The sequence below is a fragment of the Mchenga conophoros genome, linkage group LG15, assembly GCF_057382185.1.
Source record: "Mchenga conophoros isolate Kocher_MC1m ecotype Shallow Benthic linkage group LG15, M_conophoros_male_GT1.1, whole genome shotgun sequence".
In the NCBI taxonomy this organism is placed as follows: Eukaryota; Metazoa; Chordata; class Actinopteri; order Cichliformes; family Cichlidae; genus Mchenga; species Mchenga conophoros.
In genome coordinates this window covers 34757965-34775492 of record NC_140540.1, presented here as the reverse complement: position 1 = coordinate 34775492, position 17528 = coordinate 34757965, and the positions used below count along the sequence as shown (strand labels likewise).

Genomic DNA, 17528 nt, shown 5'->3' with positions numbered 1-17528 from the left:
GACTGGGCCATTCTAACACATGGATATGTTTTGTTTTAAACCATTCCATTGTTGCCCTGGCTTTATGTTTAGGGTTGTTGTCCTGCTGGAAGGTGAACCTCTGCCCCAGTCTCAAGTCTTTTGCAGACTCCAAGAGTTTTTCTTCCAAGACTGCCCTGTATTTGGCTCCATCCATTTTCCCATCAACTCTGACCAGCTTCCCTGTCCCTGCTGAAGAGAAGCACCCCCAGAGCATGATGCTGCCACCACCATATTTGACAGTGGGAATAATTGTGTTCAGAGTGATGCGCAGTGTTAGTTTTTCCGCCACACATAGTGTTTTGCATTTTGGCCAAAAAGTTCCATTTTGGTCTCATCTGACCAGAGCACCTTCTTCCACATGTTTGCTGTGTCCCCCACATGGCTTGTGGCCAACTGCAAACTGGACATGTTATGGTTTTCTGTTAACAATGGCTTTCTTCTTGCTACTCTTCCATAAAGGCCAACTTTGTGCAGTGCACGACTAATAGTTGTCCTATGGACAGATTCCCCCACCTGAGCTGTAGATCTCTGCGGCTCGTCCAGAGTCGCCATGGGCCTCTTGGCTGCATTTCTGATCAGCGCTCTCCTTGTTGGGCCTGTGAGTTTAGGTGGGCGGCCTTGTCTTGGTAGGTTTACAGTTGTGCCATACTCCTTCCATTTCTGAATGATCGCTTGAACAGTGGTCCGTGGGATGTTCAAGGCTTGGGAAATCTTTTTGTAGCCTAAGCCTGCTTTAAATTTCTCAGTAACTTTATCCCTGACCTGTCTGGTGTGTTCTTTGGACTTCATGGTGTTATTGCTCCCAATATTCTCTTAGCCTCTGAGGCCGTCACAGAGCAGCTGTATTTGTACTGACATTAGATTACACACAGGTGCACTCCATTTTATTCATTAGCACTCATCAGGCAATGTCTATGGGCAACTGACTGCACTCAGACCAAAGGGGGCTGAATAATTACGCACACCCCACTTTTCAGTTATTTATTTTTAAAAAATGTTTCGAATGATGTATGATTTTCGTTCCACTTCTCACGTGTACACCACTTTGTGTTGGTCTTTCACGTGGAATTACAATAAAATTGATTCATGTTTGTGGCTGTAATGTGACAAAATGTGGAAAAGTTCAAGGGGGCCGAATACTTTTGCAAGCCACTGTACTTGTGTCTCCAAGCTTTAGTGTCCATCCAATATCATCTTAAAAATAGCATGAACTAGCCAAATGACCAGAGCAAAATCTGTTGAATTTTTAAATATTTATATTTTGTAGGCTTTTGGTAAATGTACCCTCGGACACTGTGTTTGTCTGTGGAAAGTCCTCTCCTCACTCAGATCTGAAAACATGCTGCGTCTCAAAAGGGTAAGTTTGGCTTTTGCAGTAATTTTTTTTTTCAAACAGCATTTTAAATGGTTTTTGTGATCAGAAAAGCTCTATTTATATGCCAGTCCAACTTTCTTTGAAAAGAACCCCTTTTCAGAGTATCCACCTGAGTACCAGATGCCACTGAGTGAGGAAAACAAGGCTGAGCTGAAAAAAATCATGTCTAGAGGAAATGTGGACCAGTGGCTGCTTGAGATCCATGAAGTTCTTTTGTTGGGTCTGGGCTGCCTACGGGCCACTGAGGATTGGAATCCATCCTGGAGGTAAATTTGTTGGATATCATCAAATGTCTCTGGTAATACAGTACCTCTTGGTCCTGATGTATTCTGTGTGAAGACGGTAAAGTTGCATCTTAAACATCACAATAAGTGCAGATGATGCTGTATAGTCAAAATTGGGAGCTCTATTCTAGATCTCAGAGATGCAAAATGCATCTCGTATTTGCCTTGTGCAGCTCAGAATCAGTGAAGTTTCCCATTGTTCAGTCTCTCTGTCTACACCAAAAATGTAGATCTGTTTCTTCAAGTTGGAAAGTCATTTGCTTCAAGTGGAAGAGAGAAATCAGTCTGTTGAAATACGTCTGTTTTCTTCTTGACAGTTTGAAGCAGGCTGTTACTGTGTACATGAGACATAAAGACGTTCCACCTTACATGAAGGAAGACTTCCCTGAAATTCTGCAGCTGTCCCAGATAGTAGAGACATGGAAATACGCTATAACAGCAAAACAGGAGTGGATGATGGAGGGATGAACTGGGTGAGAGTTTAGCTAATAAAAATTACATATATTATATATTCTGTGTGACTACATTGTACATTTACGGATTGTTCTTATATTTCTTGTTGGATTTTTTGAGAAATTCTATTGAACAGCAGCAAAAATTGGTCAAACAAACAAACAAACAAAAGCTTTGCATATGACCTTTAATTTTTCTTACATTTTATCTCACACATTTCTTTCTCTTAAATTTTAAAGTGCTTTGAATGTTCACCACCTTCCATTTTTTACCTAATTTTATTTCTATTCCATTTATTATTGTGTGTTACATATGCATGACAGATTATGAATAGCCTTTAGGCTTAGTGAGAACAATAATATGCAGGAAAGGTAGATTAAACTAGATTCCACCATGCCTTGATAACGTGTTGCAGTTTAATCAGTGTGAAACATGTAATTGCTAAGTCTTATTTAGTAGAAAAACTTGGGACCTACCCCAAAATGTTCAACTTTGACAATGATATACTATGTGTAATTTTTTTTTTTGCTTTGGTCTTGTTTTTGCTATCATTGCTAATTTTACTGTTACAATAAACTTCCAATCAATTCAATCAAATTAATATAATATTAATATTATTTTGCTGGAATTTTTAAAATCGATTTTACAGTAAAAAAAGGAAAACATTTAATTCTAATGAATATGAATTGTTCTATCATAAACACGTGAACAATATGAAAATCCACGTGTTATGCTGAACTTTGAATTACACAATTTTTTTAAAGCTCCCTTGCATTAATGAGAAGGTTAAGATTTGACTAGCCACTATTAGTTTTTATATTTTGATATTTGAGGGTTTGATTCATATCTTTTTTTGTGTTTGGTGAGATAAATGACCCCAAAAAACATGGAGTATATAATGCCATGCTGGCTGATGGAGAAATACACTGCAAGGGTTTAGTTATTTTAATTTCACATTTTATTTTTAATTTCACATTTTAAAAACTGATGGAGAATTTTACATTTTTGTTTTGTATTCATTTAATTTTTCATTTATCTGTTGACTGGAAAATCTCAGGATGTAGCGACAAAAATATTGACTTTAACAAACATTTACTGCGTTACTTTTTTTGATATGTTCAAATTTTTTTATTTTATTTTTTTTTACATTACTTTCCTATTAAAGGGTAAAACCTGGTCATTGTGTTAATGAACCTGCATGATGCTGGGATAAACTACCGAGGAAGTATTGTTTTTTTATTATTATTACTATTATTAATATTAAAAATGTTCTCATATATTATTTTTACATTTTAAAGTCCTTTGTGTTTATTCACATTAATGTTAGACTCAGTACTTTATTTTATTTGACCTGTTTTGGAAAAATTAAAAACAAAAACAAAACAAATGAACATTTAGGCTCAGCAGCAAAAGTTGACACACAGGAAGGGCAGGCAAAATTCAAGTGCACCATGTCTTCAACATGAGCTGTCTGCTCATTTATTTCATTTTAACAATATAAAACCTTATTTAGAAAATTAGGAATGTATGAGACTGTAATCATATATTCTGTGAGTTTTGAATTATCATATATTTTATGGTAAAGATTTATAAATTGTTAATTCAGTCTGTTTTATTCTCAATAAATTTCTCGTTACTGATCACACAATGACCTGCTATAGGTGAACATTCTATTGCTTTTTTATTTTATTTTTTTCTTTGAAGAAGTTGAATTGTTAAAAAGTGAGTAATCTTCATTAATATTCACTATGTATCTGCTAAGAGATAAAACTGATCATTAAATGTTGTAATGTTTTGTGTTAAGAAATCAATAAATCAATTTATGCATGCATGTGTAGCCTGAAATTTATTATGTGTACTGCACTTGTGAATAAATTGTTGAAATATTTTATTTGGTGGTCCTGTCTTTAAAAACAGCTTAGCTTTTGTTGATTGCCTTAGATTATCTGGGTATTTTATGATTAATTTGTGCATAATATCATCCTTGTATTATATCAGCTTTAGTGTGTGTGTGTGTGTGTGTGTGTGTGTGTGTGTGTGTGTGTGTGTGTGTGTGTGTGTGTGTGTGTGTGTGTGTTTACTTTAAACACACAGGAACGAAAAAAATACCTTTTGTTGTATTTCTTCTTTCTTCTTCCCCTAACTTTTCAGCTTTTATCTTTTACACTCTATATATACTAGATATACAGATAGATATTTTAAGACAGGGTTGGAATTGTAATCTGGCATACCGTGATGCACTGGCTGTACAAGCACTGGTGGCAGCCCATTCATTCAGTTTCATTTCATTACATATCATTTTCATGACAGTGTATTGCCCAATCAAATCTCTTAATGTAACCATACTTTTGCTGTGCACTCATGTGGCTTGTAGAAAAAAGGTTTACTGATCACACAATGGAAAAAGGGGTAAACCTGAAAGAAAACAATAAAAAGAAACTAATGACAGATCTCCATTCCCACTGGTCTGCCAGCTTGCTCCACCAGCTGTCTGCTGACCAGGAAGGTGAGGTTTACTCCCAGCATAACATTTTCAAAACCACTGGCTTTCACCACTCAGTGGAAGTTAATCATGGAATATAATTAAATGAGATGATACCTAACTGGTTTGTTTCATTGTTTACCTGAGCAAATTTGTTTGGCTAAGATTGAAGTTAGGTATATCACTGGATACTTTTATTTAACTTTGTTTTTGAACTTATCTCACTGGAGTGCTGTCAGTATATTTGAAATAATTATTTAATTATTGTATGTTGCATGTGGGGCTCCTGATGCTCAGATTAAATGGTTGTTGTTGTTGTTGTTGTTTTTTTTTTACTTTTATTCAGCTCTATTCTAAACACCAGCTGTCTGTAAGTTTTGTCAGTCTACTTGAATAAAAATTTAAATCATTCTAACATCTGACCTGTTTGTTTTTGTTCAATAAGCAGAACATGCTGTGGATACATGTAGAATTGTAAGCACAGTAAAAAAGCAACACCTAATGAAAAAACAAAACAGATCCCACATCCCTCCTTAGCAAGCTGTGTTGTCAGGTTTCCTAACTATATTTCTTCCCATAGTTTGCCATATTTTTTCTTGACAAGCTGACATTGTTAAGTTTATTTTTAAACAGGTGTGTCCTGAACAAAAACAGGCTTTTAGGTAAGTTAAACAGGCTGATCAGTTATGTGAATTATGAAGTGTAGGCTTGAGGACCCTCAGTCTTCTTGACTTCAAAATCACCATTTCAGAAAAATGCTTAGGAGCTCTGATTTCTTCAACTACAATAAAACTTGCGTTCAGTGCTGCAACATTTTCTACAAAAGCTCTGGCTATCATAGTCTGCTGAGATGGCAAACTATATTTTAATTCTTGGGCCTTCTGTTTATTTTCTTGATGCCTAAGATTAGCATACTTGGATCTATGCTTGTAAAACTAAAGGTTTCAAAGTGCTGGCATGAACTGTATTCTCCAAGCACCAGCATGGGCTCATAGCAAAGAAGACATACCAGCATGATTCCCTGTAGCACAAACAAGCATTTGCATTTGCTCTGTCTTAAATTACTTTTCCAATGCATCAACATTTTGGTGTTGCTGATATTCCTTTTTCTTTTTTAAACTCAATGACTTGACTGAAAACTATAGAAGCTATTGTTTCTGCCACTGGGGGAAAAAAACAAAAAACAAAAAAAAAATTCCTGATTGGGAGAGAGCCAATTTCAGGTTAGTATCTCAAAAGTTATTTGACTTATTTTCTCAGACATTTGAGTTAGTAAGTTGACATTTTGAGATACTAAAATCAAAGCGTTGAGACACTGACCTGAAATTTTGGCTTCTGGATGGCAAGATTTTCTCCTTTGTCTTTTTTTTTTTTTTTTTTCCAAATTCAGAGGTGGAAACAAGCTTCCACAGAAAACCGCTCTAAAACGCACTGCTGTTGAAATACCAGAGGTGTGGACTCGAGTCACATGACTTGGACTCGAGTCAGACTCGAGTCATTAATTTTATGACTTTAGACTTGACTTGAAAAAATGTTCTAAGACTTGTGACTTGACTTGGACTTTTACACCAATGACTTGAGACTTGAATTGGACTTGAACCGGTTTACTTGAAAAGACTTGATATTTTACCCCAAATATAAAATTTAACATGCATATTATATAGAGATTGAAAATGTGACGTCATTCACGGGTAGAACCGCAAAGGATTCTGGGAACTCGTGGCAAGCGGTCAAGCGGTACTAGCGCACGCAGGCTTTCAATTAAAATCAGTTATACAGCGATAAAAAGAAACACAAAAATGTCAAGAAGCTGTTGTATTATTAACTGCAATAGCCGGTCGCATGACAGCCACGGGAAGCCGACGGGTAAAGAGATCGGTTGTTATCGGATTACGTCGTTGAAGAGAAATTGTTCGAGCCATGTTTCCGAAGTAACAAAGACGCGACTGGATTGCAGCCATTCAAAGACCAATTATAACGTCCCAGAACACTCCAGCTCACAGGTTAGTCTGCTCCAAGCATTTACACGAAGGTCAGTGTTTTTTAGTAGTTAATACGTCATTTTCATAACATAATTGGTGATATAGGTTACAAGCAAGTCTGGCGCTGAACAGAAATTGTCGCGCTATGCTCCTTTATTTATTGTGCATAAATAGTGAATTGTCCTGACACAATATTGAGTTTCTCCTCTGTTATTATGGTACATTGACAAAAACATATACTTTTATTCACAGGATAAAACTGTTGTTTTGTATCACTAATTGTCCAGTACGATTACAGCATACAGTATTATTGTCACTGCTACATTTCTGTGATGCTACCAGAAATGATTTCCACTGCTAATTAATTACCGTTGAGCTCAAAGGTTATATTAATAAACGGTTAAGGAATGTGTATTTATGACGACGATTTGTGAGACTGGTAAACTTATGATACGTACGATGGTCTTTCGTTCTACACGGTGCGTTTCAAGGTCCTGTACCCATCCGTCGGTAAACTGTACCTGGGCTTGTTGCAGTGACCGGAAGTTACTAAACTTCATGAGTGTATGCACTCACTCCAAGAAGCGTATAATTATAAATATGCATATAAATATGCTACGATGAGATAGCTGACTTCATCTAACTAGCAAATGTTTTCCAGGCTACGTTGGTGATGCAGTTTTTTTTAATGTGTATGATATTTTTGTCATGCGATTTTAAAGTCGGTCCTACAACCGCATCCAAGAATAACATGCAGCTTATCTCAGAACTGTCGGTGAAAACTATTCTTGGAGCTAGGTTTAATTGAGCTGCATTTTAAAGAGGTGCAATTTCACAATTTGTGTATATTTTCTAAGTTCACTATTTTGTCATGTGTTGAGAAAAACACAGATTTAAAAATTACATGGTCTAATATTTACATTTAGCATATAACTGCAACATTATTTTTTCGTTTGTTTTTTTTAAAGACTCGAAAGGACTTGAAATTCAAAGTTTCAGACTTGTGACTTGACTCGGACTTTTACACCAGTGACTTGAGACTCGACTCTGACTTGCCTGACATTACTTGAGACTTGACTTGAGACTTGAGGATAAAGACTTGAGACTTACTTGAGACTTGCAAAACAATGACTTGGTCCCACCTCTGTGAAATACTGTCATCGGGAGGCAGATGTTGTCATTACGTAGGACACAAAAGATTCATTGTGGGACATTGTCAGCCGGTGATCGGCTGTGATCAGCTGATCACGGGGCCGGGGTTAAAAGAGAGACGCCACCCACCTGTTCGCCGCTCAGACATCAGTATCCTCGTGTCACGAGCTCCGAAACTCTGCCGACGTCAGTCTCCGCCTGATCCAGCAACTGTGAGTTACAATCCCTTTCAATCCTTTTTCTCTTCCCGGCTCCGCTCGCTCTCCGTCTGTAACGACCGTTCCGAAGCCACGCTTCGTGCTCAGGTCATTACTAGAATAACTGCGTGTCTGCTCCAAACCCACCGCTAGCCTTCGCCGCGCTTGGGTCTAGCCAGCACGCCACACGGGCACGCCGAATTACTGTGTGCGATCCGCCCGGCCGTGACAGGATGTCTGAGCCGCATGTAGACCCAGCGGAATTCGAACGGCTGAAAGCCGAAGTGTTATATCTTCGCGGTGTGGTGGATCGGATGAGCACAAAGATGGAGTCTCTCACCGAAACTGTCCTCCAGCTTTCCTCTTCCGTCACCTCGCTGCAACGTCAGCCAGCGCCGGTGAGCGCTGAACCCCGGATCGGACTACCCGACAAGTGGAACGGAGTAGACGGCCGGCCTGATGGACTGCTCGCCACCTTAGACATGATGTTTGAATGTCAACCCACTAAATACGTCACTGCCCGTGCAAAAGTGGCGATGCTCACCTCTCTCTTGTCTGGCCAGGCTCAGGAATGGGCCGCGGCTCTCTACAACAATAAGTCTGCAGCGTGTAATGACTATGCTCTGTTTGTGGAGGAGTTAAAAAAGACTTTCGTTCCCCCCAGCAGTGAAGTGGAAGTGGAGTCACAGCTGCTTCATCTACGCCAGGGCAGCCGACCAGTCTGTTACTTCGCCTCCCGATTCCGCACCCTGGCTGCTAAGCTTCAATGGGGAGATGCTTCTCTGCGCTCCATCTTTCTAGAGGGGCTGGCTGATTACATCAGAGACGAGATGGCCGGCCGTGAGGCCCCAAAGACCTTGGATGAGGCCGTGGACCTTGCCCTGAAGATCGACCAACGCGTGATGTCGCGGCCTCGCCATGCCCCTCGGGCCTTAAAACCCTTCCAGCCTCAGCGGACCACGTCGTCGCGACCTCCTCCCCCCTCTGATGGAGCCACGGCTAGCCCAAGCAGCACATCCAGCGAGGAGCCCATGCAGCTGGGTGGACTCCCCAAAGAGGAGAAAGAGAGACGCTGGCGTGAGGGCCTCTGCGCCTACTGTGGATCAGCTCGACACCGCCGTCCCCAGTGCCCGCTACGGCCGGGAAACGACGACGCCAGGTAGACTGCGGGGGTGTCCCACCTGGCCCTTCCCACTCCTCTGACCCCTCTCGTTTTCTGTTACCGGTCACATTTCACCTGAAACACCAACAGCTCTCATCCGAAGCCCTCCTGGACACCGGAGCCGCCGAGAACTTCATCGACCAAAAACTAGCCTCTCGGCTCCGCATCCCATTGACTTCCGTCGACCGATTTCTCCCGGTGACCTCAGTAGACGGGCGACCACTCCAACCCTACCCGGTCCAGTTCCAGACCCAGCCAGTCCGCATGTCTGTCGGGGATCATCAGGAGGAGATCCGGTTCCTAGTAGTCTCGGCCTCTTCCTCTCCTCTCATCCTCGGATACCCCTGGTTCCGTCGACATGACCCCCACGTCTCCTGGTCTTCCTGCCAGATCCTGGACTGGGGTCCCCAGTGTTCACGCCGCTGCCTTCTCCTCCGGACTGGACAGGACTCAAAGTCAGAAGAGGCGTCACCCCCGGAGCCCGTCGATCTGGATAGGATCCCTCCGGCTTACCATGACCTGTCCGAGGTCTTCAGTAAGAGGCGAGCCTCCGCTCTCCCTCCTCATCGCTCCTACGACATGGCCATCGAGCTCCTCCCGGGAGCAGTCCCTCCTCGTGGTCGCCTGTTCTCGCTGTCAACCGCAGAGAACAAAGCCATGGAGGAGTACGTCGCTGAGGCTCTCCAACAGGGCTTCATTCGCCCTTCTACCTCCCCTGCAGCTGCGGGGTTCTTCTTTGTAAAGAAGAAAGACGGCGGGCTTCGCCCCTGTATAGACTACCGAGGCTTGAATAAAATCACTGTTAAGAACCGCCATCCTCTTCCTCTGCTATCCACCGCGCTCGATTCCCTCTCCCAGGCCTGCATCTTCACCAAACTAGACCTACGCAGCGCTTACAATTTGGTGCGGATTAGAGAAGGGGACGAATGGAAGACGGCCTTCATCACCCCTAACGGGCACTGGGAGTATCTGGTGATGCCCTTCGGCCTCTGCAACAGCCCTGCTGTCTTCCAACACCTGATCAACGATGTCTTGCGGGACATGCTGGGCCGATGGGTGTTTGCCTATCTGGATGACATCCTGATCTACTCCCGCACCGAAGTGGACCATATTCGCCATGTGCGGGCCGTGCTAAGCAGGCTGCTCGAGTACCAGCTGTTCTGCAAACTGGAAAAGTGTGCCTTCCATCAACGGTCCACTACCTTCCTGGGCTTCACCATCTCCTCCAATGGCCTGACCATGGACCCGCAAAAGCTCCAAGCCGTGACCCAGTGGCCTCAGCCTTCCAGCCTTAAGCAGCTACAGAGCTTCCTGGGCTTTGCCAATTTTTATCGGCGCTTTATCCGCAATTTCAGCACCATTGTCGCGCCACTGACATCCCTCACTAAACCAGCTAACCTGCCCAGGCCCTTCTGCCTCCCCCCTGGTGCGAAACTGGCCTTCCGAGACCTTATCCGTCGGTTTGCTACAGCTCCCGTCCTGCTCCACCCTGATCCTGCCGGAGATTTTGTGGTGGAGGTGGATGCCTCCGATGTTGGCGCTGGCGCCGTCCTCTCTCAACACGGCCCGGATGGAAAACTTCACCCGTGCTGCTATTTTTCAAGGAAGTTCTCTGACACGCAGCGACGGTATGGGGTCGGCGACCGGGAACTCCTGGCCATCAAGTGGGCCTTGGAAGAATGGCGGCATTGGCTCCTGGGAGCGAAAGAACCATTTCTGATCTGGACTGATCACCAGAACCTGATCCATATTCGTTCTGCCAAGCAGCTCAACCCAAGGCAGGCCCGTTGGGCCTTATTCTTCGAACCGTACAACTTCCACCTCGCCTACCGCCCTGGCTCCAAGAACACCAAGGCAGACGCCCTCTCCCGGCAGTTCACCCAGGACGACTTCACGTCAGACCCTGGACCTATCCTACCGTCTCATTGTTTCGCTGCCCCCCTTCGGTGGCCCTTGGAGGACTCTATCCGGGACGCCCTGACCGCCGAACCGCCTCCGCCGGAGACCCCAGCTGGGCGGCTCTATGTGCCATCCCGGTGCCGTCAGGAGGCCTTGCTCTGGGCTCACTCCTCCCCGCTCTCTGGTCACCCAGGGCCCGACAGAACCCTCCAGCTCCTCCGTCGTGCCTTCTGGTGGCCCTCCATGACTCGGGACGTCCGTGACTTCGTTTCCGCCTGTGACACCTGTGCTCGGGCCAAGTCCTCCACCCAGCCACCCGCTGGCGACCTTCACCCTCTCCCGGTGCCGAGACGTCCCTGGTCCCATGTCGGCCTTGACTTTGTTACCGGCCTTCCATCTGTGGACGGTCTTGACACCATCCTCACCTTTGTGGACCGGTTTTCTAAGGCGGTGCACCTGGTCGCCCTGGCCGGCCTCCCCTCCGCCAAACGGACGGCCGAGCTCCTCCTGGACCATGTCGTCCGGCTTCACGGATTCCCCAAGGACATAGTCTCCGATCGGGGGCCACAGTTCACCGCCAGGTTCTGGAAGGCCTTCTGCCGCCTGATTGGAGCGTCTCCCAGCCTCTCGTCCGGCTATCACCCTCAGACCAATGGGCAGGTTGAACGGACCAATCAACAGTTGGGGCGCTTCTTACGGTGCTTCGTCTCCGCCCAACCGTCGCTATGGCCTCGTTACCTGGTGTGGGCTGAGTTGTCTCATAACCTTCACATCTCTTCCGCCACCGGTCTCTCGCCCTTTGAGGTCTGTCATGGATTTCAACCTCCTATCTTCAGCCATCAGGAAGCGGAGGTCGACGTGCCGGCTGCTGAACGGATGGTCCGCCGCTGTCGCCAGGCCTGGATCAAGGCGCGGGCTGCCATTTCCCGGGCCAACGCTCTGTACACCCGGCAGCATCGTCGCCGCCACCGCCCGGGTCACCCCTTCCGGCCGGGGGACCGCGTCTGGCTCTCCACTAAGCACCTACGGCTGCGCGGCGAGTCCAAGAAGCTCGCTCCCCGGTTCGTCGGCCCGTACGAAGTCACCGCCCGGCTCAACCCCGTGGCTTACCGTCTCCGGCTTCCGCCCGCCATGAAGGTCCATCCGGTTTTCCACGTCTCGCAGCTTAAGCGGCACGTCGCTTCCCCACTGGCGCCCCCCTCCCGGGCCCCGCCCCCGCCCGGGATCGTCGATGGGGGTCCTGTCTACACTGTCCGTCGGATCTTGGACTCCCGTCCCCGGGGCCGGGGGGTCCAGTATTTGGTGGACTGGGCTGGCTACGGCCCTGATGAGCGCTCCTGGGTGCCGTCCCGCTTCATCTTGGATCCTTCCCTCATCTCGGATTTCCGTCGCCGCCGTCCTGGCCCGTCGGGTGCCGGTCCTCGGGGGGGGGGTCCTGTCAGCCGGTGATCGGCTGTGATCAGCTGATCACGGGGCCGGGGTTAAAAGAGAGACGCCACCCACCTGTTCGCCGCTCAGACATCAGTATCCTCGTGTCACGAGCTCCGAAACTCTGCCGACGTCAGTCTCCGCCTGATCCAGCAACTGTGAGTTACAATCCCTTTCAATCCTTTTTCTCTTCCCGGCTCCGCTCGCTCTCCGTCTGTAACGACCGTTCCGAAGCCACGCTTCGTGCTCAGGTCATTACTAGAATAACTGCGTGTCTGCTCCAAACCCACCGCTAGCCTTCGCCGCGCTTGGGTCTAGCCAGCACGCCACACGGGCACGCCGAATTACTGTGTGCGATCCGCCCGGCCGTGACAGACATGTAGTTTTGCACACAAACTATGGTAATTTTATTGCTTTTAACTTCCTGTGGGCCACATGAAATAATTTGGCAGGTGGGATTCACCTTGTATTTGGGTGGGTTGTAAGGTGTAGAATATCTGAAGAGGAGTGAGTTGGCAATTCCTGTGTTATTAGCAGGGAGCACTTAGACACTTAGGCACGCCGTTAACTTACATGGACCCCTACAAACTTTTTATTACTACACTGAATGTGTCAAACAATAAAGCTACGTTTTCTTCTTGCTATGCATATTATTTTAATAATGCATACGGTGTTGTTTAAATAACTTTAACTTAAGTCTAACTCTACTCTTGTTGACTGGGTTTGTTTTTATTTATTTATTTTTCTTTTTTTGTCATATCTGATAAAAATATTACCCCAAAAATATTTTGGGGGTATGACTGAAAAAAGTGTCAAGACAGATCTTTTGAGTCTGTGATTATTTATCTGTCGATTGCATGATTTGAAAAACAGCCACACCTTTCACTGTAAATGAAAATGAAAGTAAATATGGGAACGGTTAAGCTATATTCTTTAGCACCAATGCTCACACAGAGCTGACTGCTGACAATGTAAGGAAGAAGAACAAACACGGTAGGACATCTAACAACTATCCTTACAGATAATAATGATGCACTGGGACATGCCCGAGGTTCAAGTATTGTGTCTGTAATACTAAATATTATCAGATGTGTTTTATTCATCTTTTATTACAATATAAATTGGTAATCTGTAACAGCATTTGACCTAACTGTATACTTCCTTCTTAACTTCTGCATATCCCTAATCACCCTGTCCTGTATTGTAATTTAAAGATAAAAAGACAAACATTATGAATCTAAATAAGTCTTTTTAACTGTTAAATGCTACTACATAATACAAGATGGCCTAAATTAATTTCATAAAATAAAACATTGTACAAGATTTTTTTTAAATGCAGCTATATTTTTTTTATAAAGCAATTTCTAATTTCTTTTGCAAAGAGAAAAGTCTGGATCAAGCTTTGAGTATAAGAAAGGCAAGTTAAAATTATGAATCAGCCCCACCATTACTGTAAATGAAAGTGAAAATAACTCTGTGACCCCAGTAAGCTATATAAAGTCTATTGTTGATAACAAAACACATTTCTTACTACTCAGGCTTTTACAATAGTACTCAAAAGTACACCTTCAACTATGACTTCAACAAATAATATGTAACACATTTCCAATGCTTTCACTAAAACCTGAATGTTATAAGATTTGCAAATGTGTGTAACCTTTTGTGTTTTGTTCTCTTTATTTTTCATCATCATTGTAAGTACACCACAGTGTTTGTTACTGTGTTTGAAGAATGTTTTGGACTAAGTTACTGTGGAGTATGCATACATACCCTGCATGTATGTACATGCAGTGTTTTAATTAACATAAGTTTAGTATTTAGCACTAAAATCTCGTCACCAAGGATTGTTCACAGGGAATGAGATTTAAAATACTCAATACTGCCACCTAATGTCTACAACTGAGGATGTTTTTGTGATTTTCTAAAATGAGAGAATATCATTAAACAACAATATATTAATCAGAGTGTAAGAGAAATAGTGTTAGGTCTGCGCTTGCAGGCCCCGCTGGTTCAGAGACTTATCACCGTGAACAAAGCAAGACAAACAGCGATCCATTTTAACTTGCAAGGCAAGCCAATCAGATCAGGGTCTTGTCTTGGAGCTGAACGCTCCTCACCTGTTCCCAGCCTTCCCTGTAGCCTTTTATTCTGTGAACACAAGCACTACCCATTGTAAACCCTAGTGGTGTGTCAGGCACTGTGTGTGTGTGTGTGTGTGTATGGATGTGCGGGCACGTGTGTTTGTGGGTGTGTGCATGTGTGTGTGTGTGTGTGTGTGTGTGTGTGTGTGTGTGTGTGTGTGTACATGACTTCCTGGTTACAACCGTTTTAACAGCATCCCTGGTCATAAAAAGGGTCATCTGACCTCACCCTGCATATGGCTTAACCCCTTTAACAGTCCACCACATACAAACACAGGTGAGCCTGTAAAGGGAGGGCGTAAACATTCCCCACTAAATAAGGAAACCAGAACCTTACATAGAATGTCTGCAGTTAAACACTATAGCCTCCTCCACCATCCTACATGTGGGGGAGGAGAATAGAAACAAAAGAATGTCTTTGATCATGCAGTTTGAAACAAGGTTTACAAATTTAATGTACAACAATGACAACTTTTATCAAAATCATCCTAACAAATAGAATATGGTTTGTTCAGACTCAATGAAACATACCGTGTTACTGTGTTACAACTGATTGCATGATTTTGATATTTTGATGATAAATATTAATATTAAAAACAAGGATGTATCAACATTCCTTTTTGTAGCTTTGCTATTTTTATGGTAATAAACAAAACATATTTAAGTTTTGACAAACAAAAAGAAAAACTTACTAGATGACACTTTTTGAGCTGGTTGTTACACTTTCTAGCATGAATAGCTGATCATTGAAACATATTTCAGAAACCATTCCTTCGTAAATCAAAGTGTAAGATGCTAGCTCAAAATGTGTAACCCTTTCAAAAATGAAATCATTAATTTAGGAAAAAGCCATTAAGGACACTCTTGCACTTTGTAACAGCCAACTCCATAGTGAAGTTGGCTGTCCTTGAGGTTATCAATGTGGTGTCAGTAAAAACAATTGTGATTTTTTAAAAAATGTATAACTTTTTTTTTTCAAATCGAAAAATCACTAAGTTTAGAAATCAACTCCACCTAATGCCCCTTGTGTTTAAACTGTGAATTTGACCCAGTGATAATTATTGTGGATTATGGACATTGGGAAATTTATAGTGCTTTAATAATGTAACCTTTCTAAAGCCACTAAACAACTGAGAACAAATTTCCCCATTCAGTGACTGTATTTTGAATTGATGTATCATTGATATAATTAAAAAAGGCCAGAAGTTCCCAATATATTTTAAAATATATGTAACCTGTGCAATAATGAGCAAGTCAGTGTATATCAGTGTATGTGTCAGAACAAAATTTTAAATTTTGATGCATGCTAGTTAGTTATCGTGGTAAGGACATTTTCTGGGATCTCCATTTTAAGGGTGGTGGTCTTGATTTAGTAACTTTGTAACTTACCCAGCCACTAAAGTCAGTTTGAACAAATGTATACCCCTGAATTGCCAGGGGTACAATCTATGTGAGCATGGATGCCACACTTCCTTGGGCCAGCTATGTGGTTCAATACAAACTATTCTGCTGACAAAGAACCAAAAAAATATTACTCCATTTACATGCCTGGCTGCAAAATCATTCTCATACTCCAGATCCTGGAACAGTGACACAGCAATCTCCAACTGACCAACAGTTTGACCTAGCTAGCACAAGATGTTAGCTAGGTCATAAAATACTGGTTCAAATCAAAGCTAATATTATTAATGTCAATTTTATGTCAATATTGTGTGATCTTTAGTACAAAAACAACAGCAACATGAAAAATTATTCTGCCCCGTTAAAAAACACCACTGCAGAATGATCAAATATTCTGGTCAAATGTGTGATACAGACAGAATTTCACAGTGGCCCTCTAATAACAAGTAATGTGACAACAAGACCTTGTCCACCCTCTTCCAAAAATCTCTCCCTCTTTTACACCTTTTACAGCAGTACAGAACATCATCACTTTAAACTACTTCAATAATAAACATAAAAGTAACATGTTTTCAAAGCTCTCACCAACAAATGAACATTATGGAGCTTTAATTTTTGTGTGCTAAGACTCCCTAAACACTACCAGTATAAGAAAATAACAACCAGCCATGACAGTCATTGGGCTATCGACTGTTTAAATAAATATACACGCCCACATCTTCTGTTATCACATTGAATATGTTAAAATATAGAAATGCATTCTTTTCAATAATGTGTGCAGTGTAGCAGTATTTAAGGTCTGACATTAAAATCATGTCACTGTAAATTGTTGACGGACAACAACGTTAACACAGATTAAATGTTTCAAATTCATCAACACTGCCACCTATTTAACTTATTACAACATACAGAAGATAAGATGATATCAATTAGTTTGGTAAAACAGTTTTTGAAAGAGCTTGAATTATATGTACGATGCTCAAGGGCATTACAATGTTTTTGTCATTTATAATGTTATTTTTTTCAGGCAATCATGTTTTGTCCTGAATGTGGAACTCAAGTGGACAGTACATTTAAATTCTGCCCTGAATGTGGCTACAAGTTATTTCTTTTGTCTCAAAAAAAGGCTCAAGGTAAGTTTCCTGTCATAATAGTAAAACTTCATTTGCAACCATAAAACAGTACTGTAGGTGGATGTTTAACTAGAATGAAAATGACACAGTGTTCTGATAATCATCTGAAACACAAGTATAGAAGTATAGTCATTTCCATTGTTCTTCCCCCAAAGGGAGGGCGTATGTAATCAGTTTTGTTTGTTTGTCTGTTTGTTAACAGCATAGCATCCACAGTTTTCTTTATTTTAAATTTGGTGAAAACTTCATAATACCCACATTTTTTTATGGATTGTCTTCAAATTTCACAACAATATACTAGGCCTTAGAGGACACGAGTACCTAGGTTTGCCAAGCATTTGATCTCAACTTCCATTGCTGTCAAAGCTGACTCTGAAAAAAAATGCAAGAAACCATATCAAGTAATACATCATACAAT

General features: G+C 42.7%; 2 protein-coding genes across 2 annotated transcripts in view; both read left to right on the top strand.

Annotated features, from left to right (window-relative positions):
* The window catches only part of LOC146558750 (E3 ubiquitin-protein ligase rnf213-alpha-like), a 144115-nt gene extending 139860 nt beyond the window's left edge, over window positions 1–4255 (top strand). Inside the window, exons 63-65 of the mRNA XM_085245913.1 lie at window positions 1289–1378; window positions 1484–1662; window positions 1998–4255. Of these exons, the coding sequence (XP_085102039.1) occupies window positions 1289–1378; window positions 1484–1662; window positions 1998–2148 (420 nt within the window). The 3' untranslated portion in view covers window positions 2149–4255. The remainder of the gene's footprint in view (window positions 1–1288; window positions 1379–1483; window positions 1663–1997) is intronic.
* A 9129-nt stretch (window positions 4256–13384) lies between these two features.
* LOC146558749 (E3 ubiquitin-protein ligase rnf213-alpha-like) overlaps window positions 13385–17528 on the top strand; it is a 68849-nt gene continuing 64705 nt past the window's right edge. Inside the window, exons 1-2 of the mRNA XM_085246754.1 lie at window positions 13385–13428; window positions 17005–17110. Coding sequence (XP_085102880.1) covers window positions 17011–17110 — 100 coding nt within the window. The 5' untranslated portion in view covers window positions 13385–13428; window positions 17005–17010. The remainder of the gene's footprint in view (window positions 13429–17004; window positions 17111–17528) is intronic.